This window comes from Colletotrichum higginsianum, chromosome 5, assembly GCF_001672515.1.
Source record: "Colletotrichum higginsianum IMI 349063 chromosome 5, whole genome shotgun sequence".
NCBI classification, from domain to species: domain Eukaryota; kingdom Fungi; phylum Ascomycota; class Sordariomycetes; order Glomerellales; family Glomerellaceae; genus Colletotrichum; species Colletotrichum higginsianum.
This window is the reverse complement of record NC_030958.1, coordinates 3,856,165-3,880,405: the sequence shown is the minus strand read 5'-3', so window position 1 is coordinate 3,880,405 and position 24,241 is coordinate 3,856,165. Positions and strand designations below refer to the sequence as shown.

At 55.8% G+C, this 24,241-nt stretch overlaps 3 protein-coding genes across 3 annotated transcripts; 2 read left to right on the top strand and 1 right to left on the bottom strand.

Annotated features, from left to right (window-relative positions):
- Positions 1 to 13,822: 13,822 nt before the first annotated feature.
- Positions 13,823 to 15,027, top strand: CH63R_08036 (Duf323 domain-containing protein; the record flags this gene model as incomplete). Its single annotated transcript, XM_018303010.1, has 2 exons — positions 13,823 to 14,142; positions 14,253 to 15,027. The coding sequence occupies 2 exons, from the start codon at positions 13,823 to 13,825 to the stop codon at positions 15,025 to 15,027; spliced, it is 1,095 nt and encodes a 364-aa protein (XP_018157788.1).
- Positions 15,028 to 15,371: 344 nt separating this feature from the next.
- On the bottom strand, positions 15,372 to 17,633 carry CH63R_08035 (uncharacterized protein; the record flags this gene model as incomplete). Its single annotated transcript, XM_018303009.1, has 4 exons — positions 15,372 to 15,542; positions 15,608 to 16,731; positions 16,781 to 17,188; positions 17,381 to 17,633. 4 exons carry the CDS (start codon positions 17,631 to 17,633, stop codon positions 15,372 to 15,374), a joined length of 1,956 nt encoding a protein of 651 aa, XP_018157787.1.
- A 5,268-nt stretch (positions 17,634 to 22,901) lies between these two features.
- On the top strand, positions 22,902 to 23,784 carry CH63R_08034 (uncharacterized protein; the record flags this gene model as incomplete). Its single annotated transcript, XM_018303008.1, has 2 exons — positions 22,902 to 23,224; positions 23,277 to 23,784. The coding sequence occupies 2 exons, from the start codon at positions 22,902 to 22,904 to the stop codon at positions 23,782 to 23,784; spliced, it is 831 nt and encodes a 276-aa protein (XP_018157786.1).
- Between the last annotated feature and the right edge of the window lie 457 nt (positions 23,785 to 24,241).

Here is a 24,241-nt window from a genome sequence, read left to right as displayed (position 1 = left end):
GACGGGCCAGGTCACTGCGACGAGCAAAGCCCTTGCCGCAAGTGCTGCACGGGTAAGCCTTCGTCGGCTGCTGAGATACCTGCTGCTCGGGGGCCTTGTACTGAGGCATGCCTTGGGACATGTCGTGCTGGGGGATACCGGGCAGGATCACAGGGCCGGGTCCCATGTGGGAGACAGGCACCTGCATCTGCATCGGAGCGCCGACCATGGCGCTGGGGGAAGGGTAGGAACGCGGGACGCCGTCCATGGTGTGACGAGAGAATTGGGAGTGCTCGGAGCCGTGAGGAGAGCCTGCGCGATCCATTGGCGGTTCGGGCATGTTTCTCGCAGTGAGTTGAGGGAGTTGATGCATCTGGCGTTCGGGAGTCGATCCGGTGTGGATGGAAGCGTGTTGTTGCATAGCGGCACCTCTTTGATTCATCAAGTTGCCAATGTCCATTACCTCGCCTGGAGCTGGCGACCTCATATTACGGCGAAGAAAATCGCTAGCAATGTTCGGAATCCCTGCGTGGATAGCCAGCTTGTTAAATTGCTTCAGACGATATTCCGCGTCAGACGAAGGCGACTTTGAGTTTATAAGGACTGCGCAAGCCTGGAATGGAAAGTTAGTACGATGTTCCGAGGGGGCAAAGAGTATGAATAAGGGATTCGGAGAAAGGCCATTTTGAGGAGGGGGGGTACATCGCCACGAGTAGGGAGCGTTTGGCTAAGTTCGACGTAGCAGGGTTGCGGAGGGGTGAAATACGACGGGGATGGCCCAGCACGGCGCCTGGCATGACTAGATGTGCCAGGAGCGCCCGGTGGCGGGCCCTTTGAATCAGACTGACGTGTTTCGCTCGCAGGCTTACCTGGTGCGGATGCCGAAATGAAATCCGGGAGCGACCGATCACAGACCAGTATGTTGCTCGTACTCGCCGTCGAAATGCCCGTCAAGATGGAGCTCGACCCAAGCCGTGGCAATGACGCCGGTGGGATCGTGGGCGTGTTTGGTACGGAGAATTGGGAGGTGAGCTTTTTTGAAATCGTGCCCGAAGGGCTAGATTGATGGCGCTTGATATATATAGAGAGCTCCCTGTGTCGTCACGACTCCAGGATCTGACGTGGCGCAAAACAACTCGATAGGTTCTTTGTCGAAGGCGGCACAGCCCACCAAGGATGCGTCGAGGAGTGTCGTGGGATCCAGATGAGTGCCAAGTGCTCGTTCTGTCCTGTCCAAGGATGATGAGTATGGATCGGATATGCGTGATCGAACCGAAAACGTTGACGGAAAAGGAGAGTGTGGGTGATGGAGGTCAAAAGATGGTGCTGTCGGAGCGACCTACACGACGCGCCTCCGATTAGTGTCGGTCGAGATGGAATGCAAAGATATAAGGTTGAAGTAAGACCGATGCTGCACTTGATGGTGTGCAACGCTCGAAGGGCAGAGGATGGAGAAGGAAGAAAAGCAGGTGCCTCCGGACCGAGGGCTCGACCAGTTGTGTCAAGAGGGAAGGGTGTTTGTCAAGGTTCGCGTCTGCTGAGGTCTCGGACGAGAGATGAGGTAACAGGGGCCAAGAAACCTTGATCGGGGCTGCAGATGGTCCGGCAGGGTTAGGGGAAGAAAAGCGGGGCGGCAAGGAAAAGAGAGAAAGGGAGAGAAAAAAAAGCTGAAGCAAGGCCGCAGTCGTGACCAAGGCGCTGGGCACCCCCCAGGCGCGAGAGCAGGGCAGCCACAGGAGCAAATGGCAAGGAAGGCCCGGTAGCTACGGGTTGTGTGTGCGCTGGGTGGGAGCGCAAGTGCCAGCCAACAATTCAGGCCTACTACCTCCCACTATGGCCACGCGCACATGGCGGTAACAAAGTGACAGATGTTTTGATGAGTAGGAAGGGGGAAAGAATCGTGGCCTCGACGTCGAGACATTGACCTCGACTTTGGCAATGGCAACGCAAGAAGGAAACGAGAACGAGCGTGGGGAATGGGCAAGTAGAAAGAAGGAGAAGAGAATGTATGAACGAACGTGGGAAAATGGCAACTTACTTGAGGGAGATGAAGAGGGAAAGGATGCCCAATCGGACTGGAGTAGGCGTCTGTCTTTCTTGATGATGGGTATTTGTTCTCCCACTCAGAATCGGAGAAGTTGCGATTGCGTCGTCGTTGACAGTTGCAAGGAAAAGGGTGGGAAGGGAAGGGAAAAGAAAGCACGGGTGGCTTGCGTTTTTGTCGTTGCAGCGGAGGGAGCGTTTGAATATGTATGGAAGAAGTCTCGACCTGATCTGGTGGGAGGTGTAAGGTCGGGGTCCTTGGCTCTCGAATTGTGTTTGGTTGTGGGAAAGAGCAAGGGGAAGAAGGGGGGAAGAAGGGAAAGAAGCTGTGACGCAGCAGGCGGAGCGCAGGGACAGGCGGACGGGGTTCGGCAGGTATTGTAAAAATGTCAACCACGGAGACGATCCTTTTAGTGAGACCGGGGGGATGGAAGAAAGGAAGAAAGAATGGAAGGAAGGGGGGCGTCTGGAGAAGGGGGGCAGAGTGTGTCGTGGTAGGATGTATCCGTACCTATTGTCGTAACGGATCGATCAGGACAGGGACCTGGTTAATGGAGGGATGGCTGGATGGCGGATTGATGTCGAGAGAGGCCAGGTAGAAACGGATTGCCTGTGTAGATTGGTCGAGTCTGTATGTGTGTATGTACGCATGTACGTACGGTCACAGAGAAGACGGAAATGAAGAGACCAGGGTGAAGAGAAGAGGGCAAGCCAAGATATGAATGCATTTTCATGTCCGATATGGAGAAGCAATTTGATCCATTGCACACACACATATACACACCTACAATCATACGGATACATGGACATACACCACGCATACACCACACTGACGCGCGAGCGCACGCACTCGTACTCTTGCGAGGTGCCTTTCTTCCTCCAGTCCCGCAAAAGGTACTCATGCCAAGCGGCCGTAGTTGTAGCTTATCCAAGTTCAGAACCAGAGTGAGCGAGCGCGCGCACCCTCCCCCCAGGACAGGTCAAGTGAGAGGTCCCAAGTGCGAAATTTGTGTGAATTGAAACGAACGGTCCTGCTGGGACAATTGAGGACCATTCACGCTTGGTACGCTATGGGGATGGTGGGAGAAGGGTACCTGCTTACCTAGGTGCTCAGGGAAAGGAAAATAAGGAAGATACGGGGGTACATAAGGCAGTACATGACAGAGGTACCTGCCGAGCCGACCTCACTCTCTCAGACGCATGGAACTTGGAAGGGCGAAGATACGTACCCGAGAACCAGGGTACGTGCCCCCTCCCTCCCCTTCCTCGACCATGCACTTACTCGTCCCGGTCGGTCTCTTTGCTTCCTGTCCAGTTCCTGTTCCCTCTCCTCCCACTGTCCGATCATAGGTACACACGTACCGTGACCTTGATCGTATCTGCCAGCGGTTGTGTTTGCCGCAACACGGCACGGTACACACAGTGTAGGCAGGCAGTGCGAAAGGCGGATTGCTTGGGTGTTTGTGTGCCGGTTGGGAACTTGGAAGGGGTAGCCTCCAAGCACTCAGTGCCCTAGCACTCCCTGCCGCTGCCGCTGCGCTGCTCCACTCCGCTGGGCTTGCTGGGCCTGCTGGGCCTTCTGGACCCAGAGTCAGTGACGATCGCCTCTATGGCGCCGCCGCCGGCCAGGGGTTGGGACCACCTTGCGAGCAGCTCGATTTGAAGCTGGAGGTGCCGGCCTCTCTCCCCCCGGATGGGCGCCGACGCAGCCACTTGCTGACCGTACCTGCGTGTGCTGGGTGAGTGAAGGCGTTACGGGCACACCGCATAGCCCAGCCACGACAAGCAACTTGAGCCTCATGATCCTCGAACATGATCAAGTCTACGTTGCTTGTTTTGCTACCTAAGGTAGGTATTGTGAGAAACGCTCCATCAACAACAACAAGAACATCAGCAACAGTACGACTCGGCACTGCAACATCCGAAAAACCAAGCGCGATGCACAAAATGTTACCTCATTGCCGCCTGTTGACGAAGCTTCGCGTATGCCCTGCCATGCTTTTACCTTTCCCTCTCTTTCTCTTTTCCCCTCTCCCACTTGTTCTCACTTTCCCCATCCAACACGTCCCCTGTTGGTTTTATCAGAGCACTGCGACTGATGCTATTACTAGGTTTATGCCACTGACAGGCGGGTTGCCCGCACCGACAGGCCACCATCGCCGCCCCATCGCCGCCACCACAAGGTATCACAAGGCCGCTCTGACAAATGGGCCATTGAATGACAGACAAACAATGCGAGGCCCATCGAGGTGGAAAGGGGGGATAAGGGGCGATCCTTCATCACATCTACCCGATACCGCAGTCGCCTAATTATGCTGCTCATCACCATCAACCGCAGCCGCCGCACCCCTTGTCTTTCCTATTTCTCTTCCTCCCTCCCTCTCTGTCTGTCTGTTTGTCTTGTCTGTCTCCAAACCTTCAGGGGGTGAAGAGGGGCATGTCGAGACTTCATGACCACTGGCAGCTGGCTCGCCAACCCCTCCCCCCCAGCCAGTGACCAGCGCCCAGCACATTTAGCTTTTCTCTCGTTTTGCCTCGTCATCATCAAACAATCGGGTTATTTCTGCCATAGTATCCACCCGCTCATAGTGGGTCACTCTTACGTCTCCCAGCCAAGAGCCACAGTGAGATACCAAATTGCCTTTTACAGCCCCACAGACAAAACCTACGATAGGGCGGAGCAGGGGCGAGCTCTTTCTGTTTCTCATGCTTTGCTTTGGTACGAAGACAGAGTACAGATTGCGCGGAGTCAGGCTGCCTGCCCAGCGCCCGCCACTGGTGGCATCGCCCTTCCTCTATCGACTTTGTTCTGGAGTCGACACGCTTTCTCGATATACAGTACGGCCCGTGACCCTCTCTCTCTCTCTCTCTCTCTGCGCGCTGTGTGTTTCTCTTATTTCCGTACTTCGCCTGCCTGTCGGCGGTCGACAATCCGCCGACTGTTAACGAGCCCAACATGCCTACCAGCAATGGCTGGACGCTCGGCAACTAAGCCATGGCAGCAACCAAAACGCCAGATAAGCTAAACTTGGCAGTGCTATGACCCTACGCCAGACGAATGTTCGAAAGCTTCCATGCGGTCACTCCTCGTCTCGATTGGGTAACTGTCGTGGACTCAGATCAACCTTCTTTGAGCCTGGGCTTGCCACGGCCCACGGAGAACCGACAGAGTGTGGTCAAAGCCACTCCATCTCACACATCATCTACACCACCCCAAATACGAAGTACCTACGGATACAACCAGTACCTCTAATACCAAGCTGGCGCCGCAGAAGGAGATGACCTCGCTGCATGGCACGGCACCGTACAGATTACGCATACAGACAGATAGTGCCCTCCCCCTTCCGTCGAGCCCACTCGAGCCAACACGAGAGGTAATGGGAGGGGGCGAGGATGGGCAGATGCGTATCTCATTACCACTCATTTCCCATGCATCACGTTCACAAAGGCGCCCTCAGGACTGAGTTGCCGCAGAACCTGTTGCTTTCCTGAATCCTAACCCAGTAGTGTGCCTACTTACGGAATACTGTTTGCACCGATTGTCCTCTTGGCGGCCAATCCTCGCCAGTCACATTGCCTACGCCCTTGCAGCAATGTTACGACAACGAGGTGCAGAGTGCCGTCTAATGAACGCTCGGACGCCTCGAAATTGCCAGCGGCCTCCGAGGCACGTATCAAATCACGAAACAGAGTTGCGCTGGAGCTGTTTGAATGGACCCCCTGCCTCCATTCGAGTCCACCCATTCCTCTTCTGTTCCGTATACGGGAGTAGTGATGCCTAGGGCCAGCTTCCTCTCGCCAATTTTGATGGGTGTACTCTGGATTGGCATGGCCAATCTCGATTCGACGGCCTTGTGACGGTCGCAACAGTCCAAGGTGCAGGGGCTCCCGGCTGCTCCGCTTGCGTGAAAATGGGCATGGTCGTAGAAGGGCCCCATTCCTTCTGGAAAGTCTTCCGACGCGCCGTGTGAGGCCCCGGGCTCGAGCGACAGAACATCTTTGACAGTGCAGGTGACATGCCACCAACGCCTTCGTCACTGCTGTCGCGTGTCTTGTATTGAGATCCGGGTCAAAGCACAACTAACTGATGCGATGGAAGAAAAGAAAAAAGAGACGACGGTTGAACCGTTGCTGCTCAACTTGGTGCATCCGTGCCACCGCCGCCACCACTCACCCTTCACTGCTTGACTTTGCACAGTCAAAGAAACTCTGTGCGACATGCTTTATAGTCTCTCGGTCAAGGTGTCCATCCCTAACGCTGAATGACGCGCCGAGTTAGCTTCGATTACTCCCAAAAGAGAGCCCCTCGTCCGTAACGGCCATCTTGCAGCAACCCGGCCTGCTTTGCGTGCCATGGGGAAAGCCCAGCGCAAACATGTCTCGCCGGAATGCGCGACGATGACACACAGGCGTTATTGCCGAACGTTGGGCGAGGATCATCATCAGCGGCCTGGCTTTTGGCATATATGGGGCCACCCGTTGCGAGGGACACATGAGCATCCGAGCCAGGGAGTGACGGCAAAAAGGGGGCGACCCCCTCAATATCTCTTTACTCTGTTGTGCTTCTAACAATACAGCTGCAGGGTTGGGGGCGCAAACCTGGCACGACTAGTGTACGGATACCTAGAAGTGTGTGTGCGTGTGCGTGGGGAGACGTGATGCATGCATGCGTAGTGCAGCCCAGGAGATTAGCGCTAAGCCCAGGAGAGAAAGTTTCCAGAAGGCTTCTGGAAGTCATTAGCGGCGTGGAATTCGTACGATGTATCCGTACAGTAGTTGGTATTAGGGCGGCGTCAAAATGGATGCGCTGCGCCTCCGTCGCGCCGCTTCATCTGCGACGATGGTGGGGAATCCAATGTCAAATATCCCTGGCCTATTTCTCTCCACTCCTTCTGGAATGCTTCGAGAAGGTTAGCCAGCTTCAGGGGTCCCCGGGTAATTGGCCGACAGACAAGATTACACAGACTTTTTGCTGCGCTGCAAAGGCGAAGGGCCATGGCGCTCAAGATCGATCCAGAAGGGGGGGGGGAGGGAGGTGGGTAGCGGCGGCACCCACCCGCTGGTTGAGTACCGCGACCATCGTACGGATCCAGTACTCCATGAGTACCCAAGGTATGTGTGGCCGGCGAGGACGTGTTTCGAGAGACGGGTTCAGGGCCTCAAACATGGCGTTGAAGCGTTGGAGGTGTGTTTGTCGCCCTGGCCGCCCGTTCGACTGCACGCACGCATGGCTGCCTTGACTTGTGGACGGGGCAGCCTGTTGCAGAAAAGGGTAGGTGTTGTGTAGAAAGCTGATGGACGGGAGGATGGACGACGCAACGATGACCAGCCTGAGGCGTCAGAACAATGACAGGGCAGGGGGGGCGGACGTGTTGATGGTCAAGCACCCAGGTAATGAATGTCCCGCGGCTCTGCTCCCGAGAGCTCAGACATTGGGCCCCCATTGACGGGAGCCGCCCCCTCCCCTCTCTGCGAATTGTTCCCGCCTCGCCAGGACTCAGCTGAGGCACGGGCGCATCACGGCATCTCCCATGGCCCATGTCTAAAGCAACCACGATTGATTACAACCGTTATGCATGGCCCAAAGGATGATCCAGGTGTCAGGGTCATTCGACTGATGAGCCTCTGCGGAGATTGCCGCAGACGATTTTGCACCTCGATTGTCTGCCGGAGCCGTCCTGTCCTCCCAAGGGTTACTCTGTACAGAGGCCCCAATCCGTCAAAGCTCATGAGAAACTTGATGACATTGACACCCGCTGGCCTCCCCTCCGAAGACTCGAAGAAGAGGACGGCATGGGGATGAGAGAGCGGCCACCTGGTGGACGAGGCGGCTGTCAGTCGTTATCGTCGAATGTGGTGATGAGGTTTGATAAACAAGTCTGCAACTACGTAGCATCATCATCTGGGACGACAAACATGAGCCACACACACATACACACACAAAAGTGTGCTTATTGTACGATTCAGCGAAACGAGGCTATCTCGGAACAAGCTGTTTCAAATAATACCTTGTCTTGCTGTCGTATCCCACTTGGAAGGCAAGCACAAACAGCGACGAGGACACGTCTTGTTTTGTCTTAACGGTGCCGATGTGCACAAGCTGATTGGACTCGCGTCGTCGAACCGAGTTGAGTCGGAAGCGTGAGTGACGTGCTGGGTTTGTCCATGTGGTTCGACGCTCGACGGACGCTCGACGCAGTCGTGTTGGGTGGTCGGTTGGCTGGCTGCATCGTTAACGTGGGTATCGATGCCCACCCCCCACCCCCCTTAATCCATCTCGGGGACCTCCATCAAGGCGCCTTGCATCAAGGACGGGTAACCGTTTGCTACATCAACCCGGAGGAGAGGTAGTGTACAGGTACATCGTATGCGTAGTATGTCGTGTCGGCGGTGTAATCGTAAGAGATGGTCCCTTGAATGCATAGGCCCTCGGGACCATGGAGGCTTCCTTGACTGTTCCATGCAGGCCTCAAATTCATCCTCCTTCAGCCCTGGGTACCTAGGTACTGTCGTCTTGCCCCCTCGCCCTTAGCAGTGACCCGGGTCTGCCTGAAGCCCCAGACTGTGGCACAGAGAGCGTACAGTGCGGTAAACTGTATACAGTCATCTATAGTTACTCACCTGTCTACATCAAGTACTCGTACCTAGAAACAAATGTTAAGATGGGGAGGACAATAGGGATGGGAAGGGCGACTGTTCCTTCCAGCCTCGTGTCATGACCGTTGTCTGCTCTCTGCTCTCTGCTTTGTTCCTTGTTTCGTTTTTCCTCCCTACTGTTTCTTTGTCTCTCTTTCTCTTTCTCTCTCTCTCTCTCTCTCTCTCCCCCCGCCTCTCTCTCTGTGCCTTGCGTCTCGTCGCCCGTCCGCTGTTACTTTCCGAGTCTGTACTGATCATGTCGATTTTTCTTCCTCCAGCGCCATTGTCTGAGTGCGGATGGATGCCTGGCCAGTCCGATTCCATCGCCGTCACTCCTCTCACGAACCAGAGTCCCTGCGTCGTCTTGTGCCTCTTCTCTCTGCCGGCTCACGATCTGACCGACCCCAAGGTTTCTCCCAACACCAAGGTATCCTTGCTCTTCCCTTCCCGATGAGGACGGCCTAGGTCATTTCAGCATCGTTGGGGAGGGCCATGAAACCGGAAATCTCGTCTATTTTTGTCTCAGTCTTCTCTCCTCGCTTGGGCGTCTTTCTTTCTCCCCGTCCGTGGAGACATGCCGCCGCCGTTCTTTGCAGCTCCATGCACAAGCTGAAGCCGTGTACTTGTTGGACATGGCAGGCGGCACCCAGACTCTGGAAGTCCCGAATCCACGAGGCCAACGTGTCCTGTTGACGTGGACGCCTTCTGCACATACCCTGCCATGCATTGAACGCACCTCTCTCCCGTCCGTCGCCGCCTTTCGTTCCAAGCATCGACATCTCCCAACCCAATGTCCATTCGACTGCACCAGGGACATACACGGGACCACGGCACACACGACGAACGCTGGGCCTGATCTCGACGTTCGATTACAGTACTCAAGTCAATGCTCCCCCTAAATCCATCCATCCACCCATCCCACGCTGGCACAATGTGGGCAAGCTTGACAGGACAAAGGCATTACTAAGCTTCAATTGTCGCATTGCCTGAATGAAGAAAAAAACTTACATGACTTCCCCCAGTGCGCTCCCCTGCCAAGGTCTCTCGCTGTGGCGGATGCACATGTCAGCCAACAGGAACTGTCCCGTTGGTGAGCTAGTCAGGGTTAAGGGCGAGGTGAGAAAGGAAGGGGGGGGGAGCCTGCAAAATGGGGTCGCCAATTGCCTCGCCCCTGGTCTTCCGATCGTTGCCAACGAGCACTCCCAGAACTTAGGATCCGTACCACACCCCCAATCGGTTCTGTCAAAAATCTTCGACAATGACCGTATGTGTGAATGGATTCTCCGTCGGCCGTGGCGCCTGGTGTCACTGCATAACTTCGTCCAAATCCATACAACCATCCTTCCCCGATCTGGGCATGAAACGCCCGTGCCGAAACCTGGCTTCTGGCGATCTCCGTCAGTTGCCCTGTCCCAGCTTCGTTGGCAAGCGTCCGAAAGGCACTAGCTCTGCCTTGCCTCACGTTCGTTGCCCTGCTTGCATTTCCACTAGCGGGCGAGAACGACAAGTTGCAACGTCAGATTGTGCCAGGGAGCACCACGCAGACAGTCGGCAGTTGAAGGGATATGCATGTTAAATCTCGTTAGACCCACTCACACGAGGAAACTACGTCTCCTAGTTAAACCTAGCTGAGTGGGATGAACTGACTCCGAGATGACCGCCAGCTGGCCATGTTGCACCGTCCTTTTTTTGCAGTCCCGAATCCGGTCCTCCAAGGCGCCAACACCCCATAGGAACAAGTCAACTTGAATTGCCAAGCTTGCAGCAATGCTCACTTGACGGGGGCTTTGATGGTCTTTGCGTCACGGGTTGTGAGAATCCCAAGGGCATGGCGGTCGCCTGGCTGTTTGATGACTTGTCGTCTTGACTGCCTGGCAAGGACCTCGCCATATTCACACGGGCGCTCTCGCACCCCTCTCGCCGGCTACGCAGTGCATAGACGACGCTCCGAGTGTCCGGGCAGACCATGTCCGTTCGACTAGACACACAGAATCGGCAAACCATGAATGGACAACATGCTTTGAATCGGCATCGACCCCAGAGCCTTTCTCGATGGATCACCCTGTGGCGGCTCCGGCATTTCCGCCGTTCCACTATCATCCTTGCAGCTTGCCAGGCTTCTGGAAAAGAAGAGGACCGGTACATAATGCTTCCGTAAAAACTGACCGCGGTCATGGGCCAAACAAGCCATTACCTGTACACGCGACGGCCGCCGCCGCCACCGCCGCCGCCGCCGGTCATCGTCTCTTGAGGCTCTGCACCGAAGCCTCGGCATTCGATGGTCCCGTGGACTTTGGGAGAATCGGCACGAAACGGGGGACGAACACACAAGTCACGCCGCCCGGGAGCCACAACGTTGCACTTGCAACTTACATCGTAGATTCGCAACTGACTTTTATCCCAAGCTTCTAGAAGGTCCCGATGCCAACCTCAAAGTCGCCAGTCCATAACCCCCAGCCGAACTGTACATCGTAGGCTTGCTGGCCTCCACCTTGGGCACCATTGGGCTTCCACACTGATCATCTCAACGTTCATCTCTTCATGCTGCACTGTCGAGACGCGCCAGCCATGGGAGGCGAATCTCTCGACCAAGCATCTTTGCCAACCTCTCCCGTCCTGAAACCACTATGGAAATTCAATCAGGCCGGGAGCGAGAACTGAGTCAAGTAACAGGGCTCAAACTCCCACAGGCTGAGCTAGTAACCGATCCACACCCTCACCTCATGATGGCCACTGCATCTCCACCATTCCCAGGCCTCGTGCCTCGCGCACAAGCTTGCTCTGTCTGCACGGCTGCGAAATCGAAGATCTGCAATACCTTGGTCTCATTTGTGATGGGGCTGCTCAACTCATTGTTTGCCCCCGAGATGGCATATGGACTTTGTCAGATTTATCCTTGATATTGCAGCCTTCGATGACATGCTTGGGTCTCTGCCTCGTGAGGTTGACAGATCCCAGGTTCTGCACGGCCCCTTGTGCCCGAGAGGCACTGTCGGGGGCAGCTCTTGACTATCCAACGGGCACTTCCAAGTTCCATGGCCCTGACTCGACGCAAGTTGATTGCTGAACAGGGGAGTTGGGCCTTGCGAGAGCAACGTTGGCCCTGGCTAGCCTCGCTGAGAGCCTGGGTTCTACCTGTCTTGCCGAACTCTGGGATATCCGACAAGACGGTTCACTCGTGATTGCCGAGCAACCTGGACGGTTAGACGATCTAGTCCGGGGAAGAAAACAACCACCCGAAACTTGACAAAGTCGTCCACCACGATGTATATGCCCCGAGCCTCTTTGACATCCAGGATCACGAGCTGTGGTGGATTAACGATGGAGGATTAGGCCCCAGCCACATTCATCCCTTTCAAATGCGCGTGCGCTACCAGCGACGACCTAGGGCTCGCTCAAATCCAATGTTCTCTCGGGCCAGCCGTGCCACATTCGTGCTTGGCTCTAGTCCCATCAGCGTTGTCCGAGGTCGTGGATACGTGGATGTTTGCAACTCCCCGAGCTCCGCAGCAACGCATCCCTACCGGAGCCCGAACCTCGACCAAAGCTGCATACGTACTGTCGCTTCTGGCCCGTCTCCCCGCTGACGTGCCCAAACAATACTGCCAGCTTCTTACTTCTTATCAGGCGGGTTTGCGTGAGTAAACCTGCCGTTGTTGCGAGTCACCCGCCGGACAGTTGCTTTGGCGTACTGGCAGCCTTCATGGATAGGGATGCGTAATGACACCCGGTCTCCTAACGAATGTGACCAGAATGCCAGTCTATGCAGAAGACAATCTCATTGCATGTCGGGCTCTTGGCCTCAAATGAGGCGTTGCTTCGGATGGAGACCTATCCGACCGGTCTGGAGCGGCACAGTCCATATGCTTGTGGATTTGCAACGTGCTAGGGTTGCATCCAGCGACTGGCGTGGTGGTCCACGACCGCAGAGGCCATCATGAGGCCATGTGCAGTCGCCGTCTCCTTTCCCAGCGGCCCGCTCCGGAAAGCCACCCGGCGCCGGTGTGCGTTCACCCAAGACGCCGTCGGCACAGACCAGTTAGGCTGCATAAACAAAATGGTCGCCCGAACAAATTTGACGACAACCGTACCATGAGAGTGCTGCGAGTCTCATCAACTTGACCGCGTGGCCGCTGTCTCTTTCGTCAGATGCGCCTCATCGCCACCGGCTCGATGACCGAGTCCGAAGCCTCGACGCCACGGCGGCTGCGGCAGACCATCAGGTCCCCGCATCACGTCGTAAGGCTTCAGAACAAACATGCGCTTTGGTGGAGATGGCCTCCATCACAACAACATCATCAGTTGATTCATGTGTCCACTGACCACTCATATGCACCAAGTCCTACCCTAGAAAGTCCCACCTTCCCCGGATTCAAATTCAGTACACGCAATTTTCAACCGGCGAGCGATGGACACCATCACCGCACACGTGTTGCATGCATGTTGACCGACCTCCTGCAGCATGGTGGTTGGCTGCTTTTTTTCTGACCGAGAGAGGAAGGAACCAAAGTAGGGCTTTGTATGGTACGCCAAGAGGAGAAATGAGAGAACCAGAGCCGCTTTTATTCTCTCTTTCAATGCACCTGATGTAGCCGAGTATCCCTTTCGTGGGGGTTTTGCCTGAAGCAACCTCTCCCCTGCCATGGCGCTGCACGAAGTGAGTCCCCTCCATTATCCGACGGAATTGAAGCTCTCAAGAGGGCATGGATGCTAGGGGTCTCGCATCTCAGCAACCCGGTCTGCATATGTGAGGCAACTACGGAGCCGAGTGCCCAGGAGAGAAAGCCGCTCGGAACACTCGTCGCCAAGGGACGGGCGGGACAATTAAGGTGTTACCATTCTGTGATGCGAAGTCCAGGCGAAGCAGGTGAATGTAGGCGCAAGTCGGGGCTGCCTAGGAGGAGGGATGGAAAAGGTGATTGAAGTGAATGACGGCAGACTCCGGACAGGCATGTATATAAAGGCAGGTAAATTGATGTTCTTTTCCAGGTTATCATAACCCTGACAAGAAGAACTCAATTCCTCTCTCCGCTGTCTCTCTACTCTGTTCATCAATTCTGAACGGCAACGATCTATCGAGATATATCCGCTCCCTACTCCTACCGCCACCACTACTACTACTACTACTACTACTACTACCACACACCAAGAACGCCCCGCAACAATGGCAGCCCGGTCAAACATGGTCGTTCCCGAGCACGGCGGCGTACTTGACATTGGAGGCGGCCAAATGTCGTCAAACATACTCGAAAACCTGCGCCGCGTCTTCGTCGTGGCCAAGAACCCCGTCGTCGGCGGTGAGTTGCCCACCATGCCCGACGAGCTTCTGTACGACGACAAGGGCCTGGCTATCTGGGCCGACATCATCTTCACGCCCCAGTTCTACCAGACGCGCGACGAGATCGCCTTGTTCGAGAGGAACAGCGGGGAGATGGCGGAGCACTACATCCCCGACAACGCCACGCTGATCGATCTGGGCGCAGGGTAAGTCCCCTCCTTTCTTTTTCTTCCTTTTCCTTCACCCCTTTTGATAAGATACATCGTAGAGATGATGACGGGCATTTGGCTAACCAAAAGACTTGTTTCCTTTCCAGAGACATGCGCAAGGTCAACTATCTGCTCGAGGAGCTGGCGCACCGCGGCCGCAAGGCGACCTACCTCGCTCTTGACATCTCGAAGCATTCGCTGACCTCCAACCTCGAGGACCTTGCCCCCGGCCACGTCGGCGGCAGCGTCCACATGGCGGGCCTCTGGGGCGACTTCCAGGCCGGCCTCGCCTTTGCCGAGACCATCACGGCCGCCCCCCGCGTCTTCCTCTCCCTCGGCTCCGTCCTCTTCAACGACCCCTGGAAGAAGGCGGTCGCCTCCCTCCGCGACTGGGCCGCCCTCATGCGCCCGGGCGACCTCATCCTCGCCGGCATGGACGGCCACGACGTCACCTCGGACAAGGTCTGGGACGCCTACCACAGCCACCCGGCCCTGTTCGAGAGCTTCTTCTACAACGGCTTCGCGCACGCCAACGCCCTTTTGGGGGAGCCCATCTTCCGGCCCCGGGACTGGGACATCTGCGCCGAGATCGAGGAGGACGAGAAGCGCCACCGCTTCTTCGTCAAGGCCAAGCGGGACGTCGTGTCGGAGACGCAGGGCACGACGTTGAGGGCGGGTCTCGAGATTGACTGGTTCGACGCCCACAAGCGGTCCGAGAGGGACGTCCGCAAGATGTGTGCCGAGGCGGGTCTCGAGGTCGTCAAGTCGTGGGCCATTGACGGCTCCGACATGCGGCAGTATCTCATCCGCAACAACCCCGACGCCGGAACCGAGAGCTCGTCTGACGAGAAGGATAGTGCCATCTCTGTCAGCGGGGAGTAACTCATTGTTCTCGGCCATGGACGAGGGGAGCAGGTGAAGGCGTGTACGAATGCAACACCTCACACCCTCTCCTTCCGCCGTCTCCCACGTTCGTTTTCCTTTCGTTCATAAAACACTTTCTACCCACACCTTGCCAGAACGGGGAAGGAGGAATAGGAAAATGGGCATCGGCGGGATGAGGCGAGGAAATACCCGACTCAATGGAATAGGTGTACGATCAAGCGATACTTAGAGATAACTCTAACGATAGTTCAAGAAATTAATGGCTTATGCTCTTTTCCAAAATGCGTAACTACTTGGTGAAGTCATAATGTCCACATCACGTCCCTCCGCCCTTCTCGCTCCTAAATCAGGCACAATGTCCCTTCGGTCGAGACGATATGTGCCACGAGGGTCTCCCACCAAGGATATCGCTCAAAGATACGCCGAGGCAGTTCGGAGGGATTCATGTCATGGATGTTGGGGTCCATCCATGCGCGAACCCGTTCGAGGGACCGGAACGCTGGGGGGACACTCTATCACGATGAACCAGTTAGACTATGTGAAGATGAAAGAAGACAACAGAATTGGAGAGGCTTACGGAGCGGCAACTGGTACTGATAACTGAGTGGAACCAGTCCAAGGCGCATTGGACGTGCGACTCGTGCAGGGCCAAAACACCCAGCAGGAAAACTGGGAAGAAGGGAGCTTGGGCGGTGAAGAAGGTACCTGATGTGGGCATCACCCGAATACACTTCGCCAATTCTGATATCTGGGAGACGACGTCCGGGTGAGAGCGGGGAAGCCTCTCGAGACGGCACCGCAGATAGATGATGGCCGCTAGACGCCACGCCTCTGCCGTGACTTCTGTCATGGAGTTCCTGTCAACTATGAGGCCGTGCTTGCCAAGTTTGATCGAAGACAGCAGGTCGCTGGGGAGAGAAATGTCTCTAGACTTGTCCGGTCGAGATACGGCCGAAGATGAGGCAGACTCAGTCCACTGACGGAGGTTCCTGAGGTCCCCAAGCAGCTCGTCGACGCTCGCCTTGATCAAAAACTCGCTATCTATGGGGTGCGCGGATAAAAACGCGCTTAAGTGTGTGATTTGTGAAAAACGATGCAGGAGTGTCGGAGACATGCCGCATCCGCCGTGAACTCTGTGGACATCGTGCTCAGATCCCTGCAACAGCCACGCAAACTGGTGGTTGTCTGTAGCAGCCAAGTCGAGGGGAGTCATCGGAAGGGCGAGAATGGCCGCCCTCCCCGCAATGATCATGTTACCCGTCTGGGCCTCAGAGGGCTGAATGTTGACAGGGTTCCAGTAGCGGTGGCCTGGATCAGTCGCGTCCAGCATCCTGCACGCCAGACGAGCACCTTCTAACCAGCGAGGAACGCAGTTTGGTGGGCGTCGCTGCTCAGGGGATACTACGTCGATCATGTTCAGGAGGGCAATAGCAGCCACCATGCAATTGGCTTCATTCTCTGTGGGGAGTTGCTTACGAGCATCCCTCAATGCCATGTTCAGAAGGATGACAGCAGTTTTGTAATGGCGCTGGGCAACCTGCCGGATCCTCTCTCTGGGCTGATAGTCGAGTACGTACGTCCCAGCGAGCGCCAGGATGGCGGACCTGACGCAGGAGTCCTTGGATGCCATCCGGGGGATGTTTTCGAACCAGCAGTTGGTTTGGTCAAGGACGCTCCGGCCCGGGCACCAAGCCTTGAGATCTGATGGGGGGTTAGTACGAGTCTATTCAAGTAATGACCATGCACCTACAAAACGCGAAGAGACTCCTATCATCGTTATCTTGCAGGCCCATCTCCCCCATGTACTGCGGAGAGAGGTATATGGCAAGGGTCGACTTGGGGGAATATTCTTGTCCGCTTCCCTTGCACTGGAAGATGGCGACGTGAGCCTCGCTGGCTACTTTCTTCTTCTCGTTGTGGAACTTGATGTATCCGTCAACCTTGGCCCCCCGCTGTATTGGGCGTTGGCCCAAGACGAGACGGTTCTCATCGTCAGCGTTATCATCGAAAGGGTTCGACAGGGCCAGGTGTTCCACGTAGCGAGACTCCGGAGGCGGGAGGACTGGCGAGAAGACCACATTGGCAGACCGACGAGGAGACACGGGCGGGCCGTACAAAGGCCCCAGTGTCGACGAGTTGGATGGAAAACCAGGATGTGCTGTGTGAATTGTCAGCCCCCGATGCTTTAGCCATTCTACCAGCACACTGTTGCATGCTTGTTGATCCACCCCTTCCGTCCTCTTTCGTCTTCTGCCTCAATTCCTCCATGCTTGGGCGGTCACGCAAGGGTGGGTAGAGCAAGGTAAACAAACGCAGGGATTAACGAGCACAAGAGAAATGGTCAACATACACGCTACAGAAGATGCCGCGAGTCGATGACGGTGGCTTTGTGATTTGGAAAGCCGCCGCCGGCGTGTTGTCGGATTGGACTCCGCATGGGACGGGGGAAACTCTGACGGAGGGCTCCATACTTGATAGTCTTGGCTGGCGATGTCGAGGTCGTCCCCGGGCGAGGGGGTTGATATGGGCGTAGACGAAGGTGTTACTGGGAGGGGATCCTCGTCTAGGTCCAGTGTTCTCTTGCGGGGCTGCTTAGTCGTCATGTCGAGTCAAGTCAGCTCCGTCGGACTCGGATGAGGCCCGCAGTGTAATAAAAACGGGGCTTTGGTATGGTATCCGTGTAGTCCGAAAAACAGGGAGAGAGACACGCGACTCCACGAGACCAAGGCCGCCCTGATCCCTGACAGTACAGGAGGGTGATGCCCCGAGGACAGCGAGCGTGGGCGTGTGCACCGATGCGTAACGTGGTCGAAATTGAAAGTGGAGAGAGAGCAGTGGGGAGGAGGAGAGCGTCTGAAAGCAACGTCGAGGTCGCCAGGAACACGACAGGGCGGCAGGGGGATGTTGAATATGGACCGGGGCCGGGAACAGCAGAAGCGGCGGCGTCAACGGGCCACGGCGGAGCCGTCAACGTTAGCGTCAACCAAACAAGGAATCTAATTGCAGGTGCGGGCCAAAGAGGAAAGATGGGGCCGAAGGAGAGAACAGCACCAAGCAACGAGGCTTGAACCCAAGACCAGGAACCAGCAAGAGAACACGAGCACCCCGCGACCAAGTTCCAGCAGCGAGCAGCCAACGCTAACAGCAAGACCAACAACGGGCCCCGGCACACGCTACTGTCAGCCCAAACTCAGGATGTCCTCCGGCGCCCACTAAGAAACGGGGCCAAAGGGCGTAAGAGGGTACGGTAGTACTGGTGTACGAACGGGCGGGCGGGTGTGCGTGCGTGCGTGTTTGTACCCGTACCGTGGGGTGTGGCCGATGCGCAACCCGACAGGTGATGGAGAGCGAGACAAGTGACAGCGAGATGCCAGGACAGATAAGGTAACGGAATGATGGTAGCGAAACGATGAGCACAGATGTCGACGCCCTACGGACAATACCGCGTGCCGCTGAGGACTGAACGAAACCGATGTGTTAGGGCTCTAGTTTAGCTTGGTTTAGTTTAGCCTGGGCTGGTTTGGTACCGGTTCCACTTCGACCGTCAACAGTCCAGAAAGGCTATGAAGCCTGGTCCGCGACTCTGGCTGACCGGATGAAAGGGGAGGGGAAGGGGGATTAAGGGTGTGTCGGGACGGGGATTTGTGATGCCGAGTGGGGAGAAGAGCAGGCGGCTGGCTGGCAGGGTCGAGGTATGAAATTCGATGTTCTGGCCGCTGGCTCAGGATCGAAGTTCTGGCTACGAAGGATCGACGAGGGAGTATCTGCGTTTGCGTGTCCGGGCGACGATGAACGGCAGGTCTCCTGAGAGATCAACACCAGCCGGAAGTGGCAGGGAGACTGAGCGACAAGATGTCTCGACGACGGAGGGGGGGGCGGGGGGGCAAGACAGGACGAGACAAGGTAAGGCAAGGGAGGACTGCACCTTGTCAGATGACCTGATATGCCGGACGAGTCTTGAATTGGGCCGAGTCCGTGATTTAGAGTTTCAGCCCAATGGGACCTTCCCGCTCCTCTCCTGACGTCCTGATCAGACGGTCTTGAGGCTGTCTGGGAGTCTGGCCTGCATGAGGTGCGCAGTACGAATGCGCGCGAATGTTGCACGAGGGAGATTTGTCGTCGCTATATGGCCCGCGATAGGTTGCCTTGTCTTTCTGTCCTTCCGTTTTCTCCTCTGGTCTTTGCCTTAGTGTGGCCCCGGGTGATGAACACGGGCTCTGGAAAATTCGGCTGCGAGCCGAGCGGGTCAGACAGAGACTGAGAGAAGAGGAAGGAGGAGGTGTAGGAATGAAACAGAAGCCGCGTGGACCAGTCAATGAAGGATCGTTGACGTAAACGTAGACTGCACCTCCCTCGAATGGAATGAGAGGCTAAAACAAAAGGGAAACCCCAACACCAGATGCTGTCTGGATGGTGTCGGTTGTCTGACGAGCAGACGGGCTATTCCGTGGGACGAGAGTGATTGGACTGCAAGGATCGAGGGGAAAGAAGACCATGCGTGTGTTCGTACCTCGACGACGAAGATACCTACCTACCTTTACGAGAGTGGGCCCAGTGGCCAAGTAAGAAAGTAGGTACCTACCTAGGTAGGTAATGGAGGAGGAGTATGAGGACTCAAGAAAAAGGAAGAGTAGGAGGAGAGAGGAAGGTGCAGCAGTAAGAGAGAACTCGACAAGTGGCAGGAGCTGAGGAGACGGGAGGGGAGAGGAACGGAATGAGAGGCGAGAAAGGAGGGGACAACGCTCAAGCGTCACGGCGTGAGAACAAGATCCTTCCTTGGCCTGGAAAAGAGCGGCGAAGTTGAGGATTGAGACTGTAACTTCGGGTGAAAGTGGTCCTCGCTGCGTCACGCCAGACGAACTCTAAAGTCGAGGGGTTCGAAGGGGGGGTGAGCTTAATTCGACATCTCCTTTCTTCGACAGAAGGCAATAGTTGGCTGCTTAATGCATCAAATGTGGAACGAATTGGAATGCGTAAGAAATGACGAACCGAGATTTGACTCTAGATGCCTCGGACGATGAAGCACGAGAGAACAGAACAAAAAGGAAGGGGAAGGGGGGGGATTGGTAAGAGGATCTTCCCCCTCCCCTCCTTCCCTTCCGACCACGTCAGAAGGGGCACAGCAGCTGGATGGCAAATGGGAGGGGCGGCGTCCTGAGAGTGAAGCCAAAGCAAGGGGGGGTAAGAAGAAAAGAAAGGAAAAAGGAAGCAAAAAACCCCAAATAGATTGAATTAACAGAAAACCCCCAGGAGACCGACCAACGGTCCAACATACATGTACATAGGCACAGCAAAGTCAAAGTAAGCGACATGCATATCTGACCTTGACGGTCGATCTTGCCTGTGCGACAACAGACTGGATTCACTTTTTCCTCGCACCCCCCCCCCCCCCCCCTCCCCCCGGCCTTCGTTCCTCACTTCTGACTCCTCCCCAGGCAATGGCCATACCCACGTCCCCTTCCACTTTCACACTAGCGTTGTTCTACCTCGAATGTCTCTCCTTCCCAAAGTCCCCTCCCTTCTTTCCCCGCCACCAACGCCTGCAGCAGCATGCCATTCCCTTTCCATCTGCGCCTGCATCGTGCCCTTGTCGGCCTGGAAATCGATCATCACTGCAGGCCTGTGCCCATGAGCAACTTTGCCGTTCACCAGCTCATCAGCATCCGCAACCCCCGTCAGCCATCCTTGCTCTCAACAGTCTCCCGCCTGTCGAAGGTTTCTCGCTCTCCCCTTTTCTCTCTCTACATGCCTCGCTTGGCCCACTTTCGTCTGCAGCAGTACCCGGGCTTTCCATCAAGGGAAAGACAAGGCTAAACAAACAAGTAAACCCGTTCGTTCCTGTTTTGACCTGTCCGTACGATGATTAGGTAGGTTGGTGGACAGACACGAATACGGATCTCCGTGTACCACCCTCCCCCCTTTACTTCCATTACCTCGCTGATCCCCGGGCGAGGCTCAGTCTTTGCCGACGGTTTTTAGTGATCGAAAAGTCATCAACATCATGACCCGACGGCAACGCTTCCTGGCCTGCTGCCCATGATAACCCCCACCACCATTACGATCGTGATCCCCCAATACCACACCAATACCAACACCAACACCAACAGCATGTCTCAGCCGTCCCATACCGACCGTCAATCTCACCCCCAATTCGGGTTCCATTTCCACACCAGGCCCGGGTTCTCATGCTGCGGCGGCTTTCCCCTCTCACGTACGCCGCACCGCCTCCCAACGCCGACCCGACACCGCTTGTTGCCTTCCCTTCGGTAGCTCTGGCTTCAGCGCTGCTGGCCGCGGCCCCGCAAGCTGCCCGCATTCATTACCTTGCCTTCCTTACCCTTGTCTCCCACGCCTTCTCAGTTTCCTGTCCAGTCTGCCTCCACGGTCCACTGGATCCTGCCTTGCGGGTCCCGGTAAACGGTCTCTGTGACCCATCACGACCCCTCCCTTCCAACTTCTTCTACCCCCCTCCCCTCCATTTTCTCCGTCCCCTTACCACCCCCTCCACCTCTCACTCACCTCACTTCATGTCTTTTGCGTCCACGCTCCGTCGTAGAAATCGGCCATGTTCTGGACCCCCGACCTGCCCTGCTCCTCAAGCCGCACACTTGCTTCTTCCTGGCACATGCCCCATCTCTATTCCCTCTTCTGGCTCTCTGCTTCCACTCGCTTTACTCACCCATTCACACCAGGCTGTCACTCAACCATCCATTGGCCTGCCCGCCGCCGCCCTAGGTAGGTCTATGCGCAGGAAATGGAACATGCAGTGCCAACCGCCCTCATTGCCTCATCATGCTTGACTGGCTGGCAGCCTGCTCTCTCCGCCCCCCTCCCCCCCTTCCCAGCCGCCCAGCTCGGTCTTTCCTCCCTCCTTATCTCGAATCCCCCCTCTCAGTCTCTCCCGAGTCTACTGTCTCTCCTGATTACTTGGCTTTGCCTAATCACTCAATACGGGCGTAAAGAGGCAAGGGACTGCCGCTACGCCTGAGACTGCATCTGCATCTGCATCTACATCTGCATCTGCATCTCCTGCGACTTACAACTCCCCATGTCTCTCACTCTGTCGTTGTCGCATTTTCTCGCTCTCCCCCTCATGTCCCTTTTCTCTCACAGCTTGCCCGAACCCACAACACCAGCACTAACACCCGCACGTCGTTCTATTCGTTAACCCCCGTCGAGTCGTTGGTCCCCCATTACCCCCCTCTCGTTCTAGTCTTACACTAGGTGCACCGTACACCCGGGTGTCCGCCGTCCCCGGGGGCCCTACCCCGTTCCCTCGTGTCTCTTGCCAGTCTCCGTCAGACTCTCGCTACGGATACCTGACCCGACCCGACCCTACCTACCTTGGCTGCCCCCTCTTTCCCTCTCACTCCCTCACTCTGCCTGATCACACTGTTCCTTGTGTATTCTGAAGTCTTATCTCTTTTCTCTTTTCCCTCCCGCCTCCGCTCAAACTCGACGCCCTCCCTCTCCACCTGTCTCCATCTCCCAGTCCCCCCCTTGCCCAAACCCTACAACTTTTACTGAGTTGTGACCTGAATCTTTCTTGCCTTTACCACGTTTCTCGCTTCGCCAGCACCAACACTGCCCTTCGTCTTTTGGCCTCTTGTCTCTCTGTAGACGTGCCTGGGTCTGGTTTCCATCAACATCACAACTTCTGCTTTCCTTTCAACGACCCACTTGGACCGCCTTGACATTTGTCCTTGAAGCAGCTGCTTTTCCGACTCCCATCTCGCTCTCGACTCGGTCAACCCATCCGATCTGCTGCTCCTGTTGCTGTTTCTTCTTGAAACACCTCGCGACGCGTTTTTGAGACACCCAAAGATTGCAGACCACGGCTGTAATGCGTGCGAATTGCTCTGTTGTTCATCATGGCTTTTAACATCAACTCGCTTCTCAACCCCGAGGGATCCATCAACCAGGAGACCGAGGTCCGCAAGATACTTAGCAAAGCATATGCCGACTGCGAGAAGACACTACCGAAGCAAAGCCCAAAGGAAGGCGCGCTAGCATACTTTAGCAATGTCCTCATCCACATCACTGAAGTCTTGTATAAGAACTTTACGGACGAGCTCCTGGACGAAGAACGCTTGAACTCGACAGGCCACACCATCGTCAATCAGGCATACCGCGCTAATGGATTCAACGACATGGGAATCCTCGAGTTCCACACCAGGAAACGCAAAATGCTCAGGTTCGTTCGGACACGCGATGTAGGGGCTCGCGCATTGCTGACATTGGACTAGGAGTATGAAGGAGGCGGTCGATGCTAACGCAGCCACCCTGAAGAATATCAGAGAGTGCGCTTCTCCTGTCCAAGAGAAACGCCCTCTAGAGCTCAACCAGCACGCATTCTTCTCAGAATCAAGTTCCAGATCATCGTTTTCCTATTCGGCATCGTCATCCGGGGCGGTATTTTCCGCAGTCGGCTCACAGGCATCCCTTTCAGATGGTTCGCACACATACCGCCAGTCTGACCGGTACCGTCGGTCATCCACCCCCGCTTCCCCTCAAGACGACGACGGTGGCGGCAATGAAGATGCCGGCGATGATGACGAAGACGACGATGACGACACAACGATGGGCGACGGTAGCGTGGACGGCGCAAGAACAGGTACCAATGTAGACATGGATTCCTTGAGGCACAGAGGAAAAGGTCATTACATATGTCCCCATTGGCAAACATGTCAAAAAGGAGGCCAAGATCACAAGGGTGGACCCAAGATCTTCTACCGCAACTGCATGTACAGGTAATGACAACCTAGGCCACATAATGAGACTTGAGGCTAACCCAGACGACAGGCAACACTTACAGAAGCACTCTAAACCTCACAAGTGCATGCTTCCTGGGTGTCCTAACAAGGATGGGTTTGCAAGGAAAGATCAGTTGGTTCGACACCAGGCAAATGTGAAGCACGACCAACCTTTGCCTTTACCCGGGCCTCGAAGGCAACTCGGCGTCTAAGGTAAAGGATGGAATGGCGACTCAGACCTTTGTCGAGACGCGGGGCGCATATCTTACTCTTGCGCCACTCCATCGATTTGATGTCAAGCAGGCTTTTATTTTTCGGTTGGGTCGGTGCACACCGGACAGGCGTTTCGAGGCGTTGGGTTGGTATATTGTATCAGTATCCCCGTCAGCAGCGGAGTTTTCAAGGTTGAGATTTGCATGTTATACCCACCTCGAATGAGGGGACAGGATGTATGGATT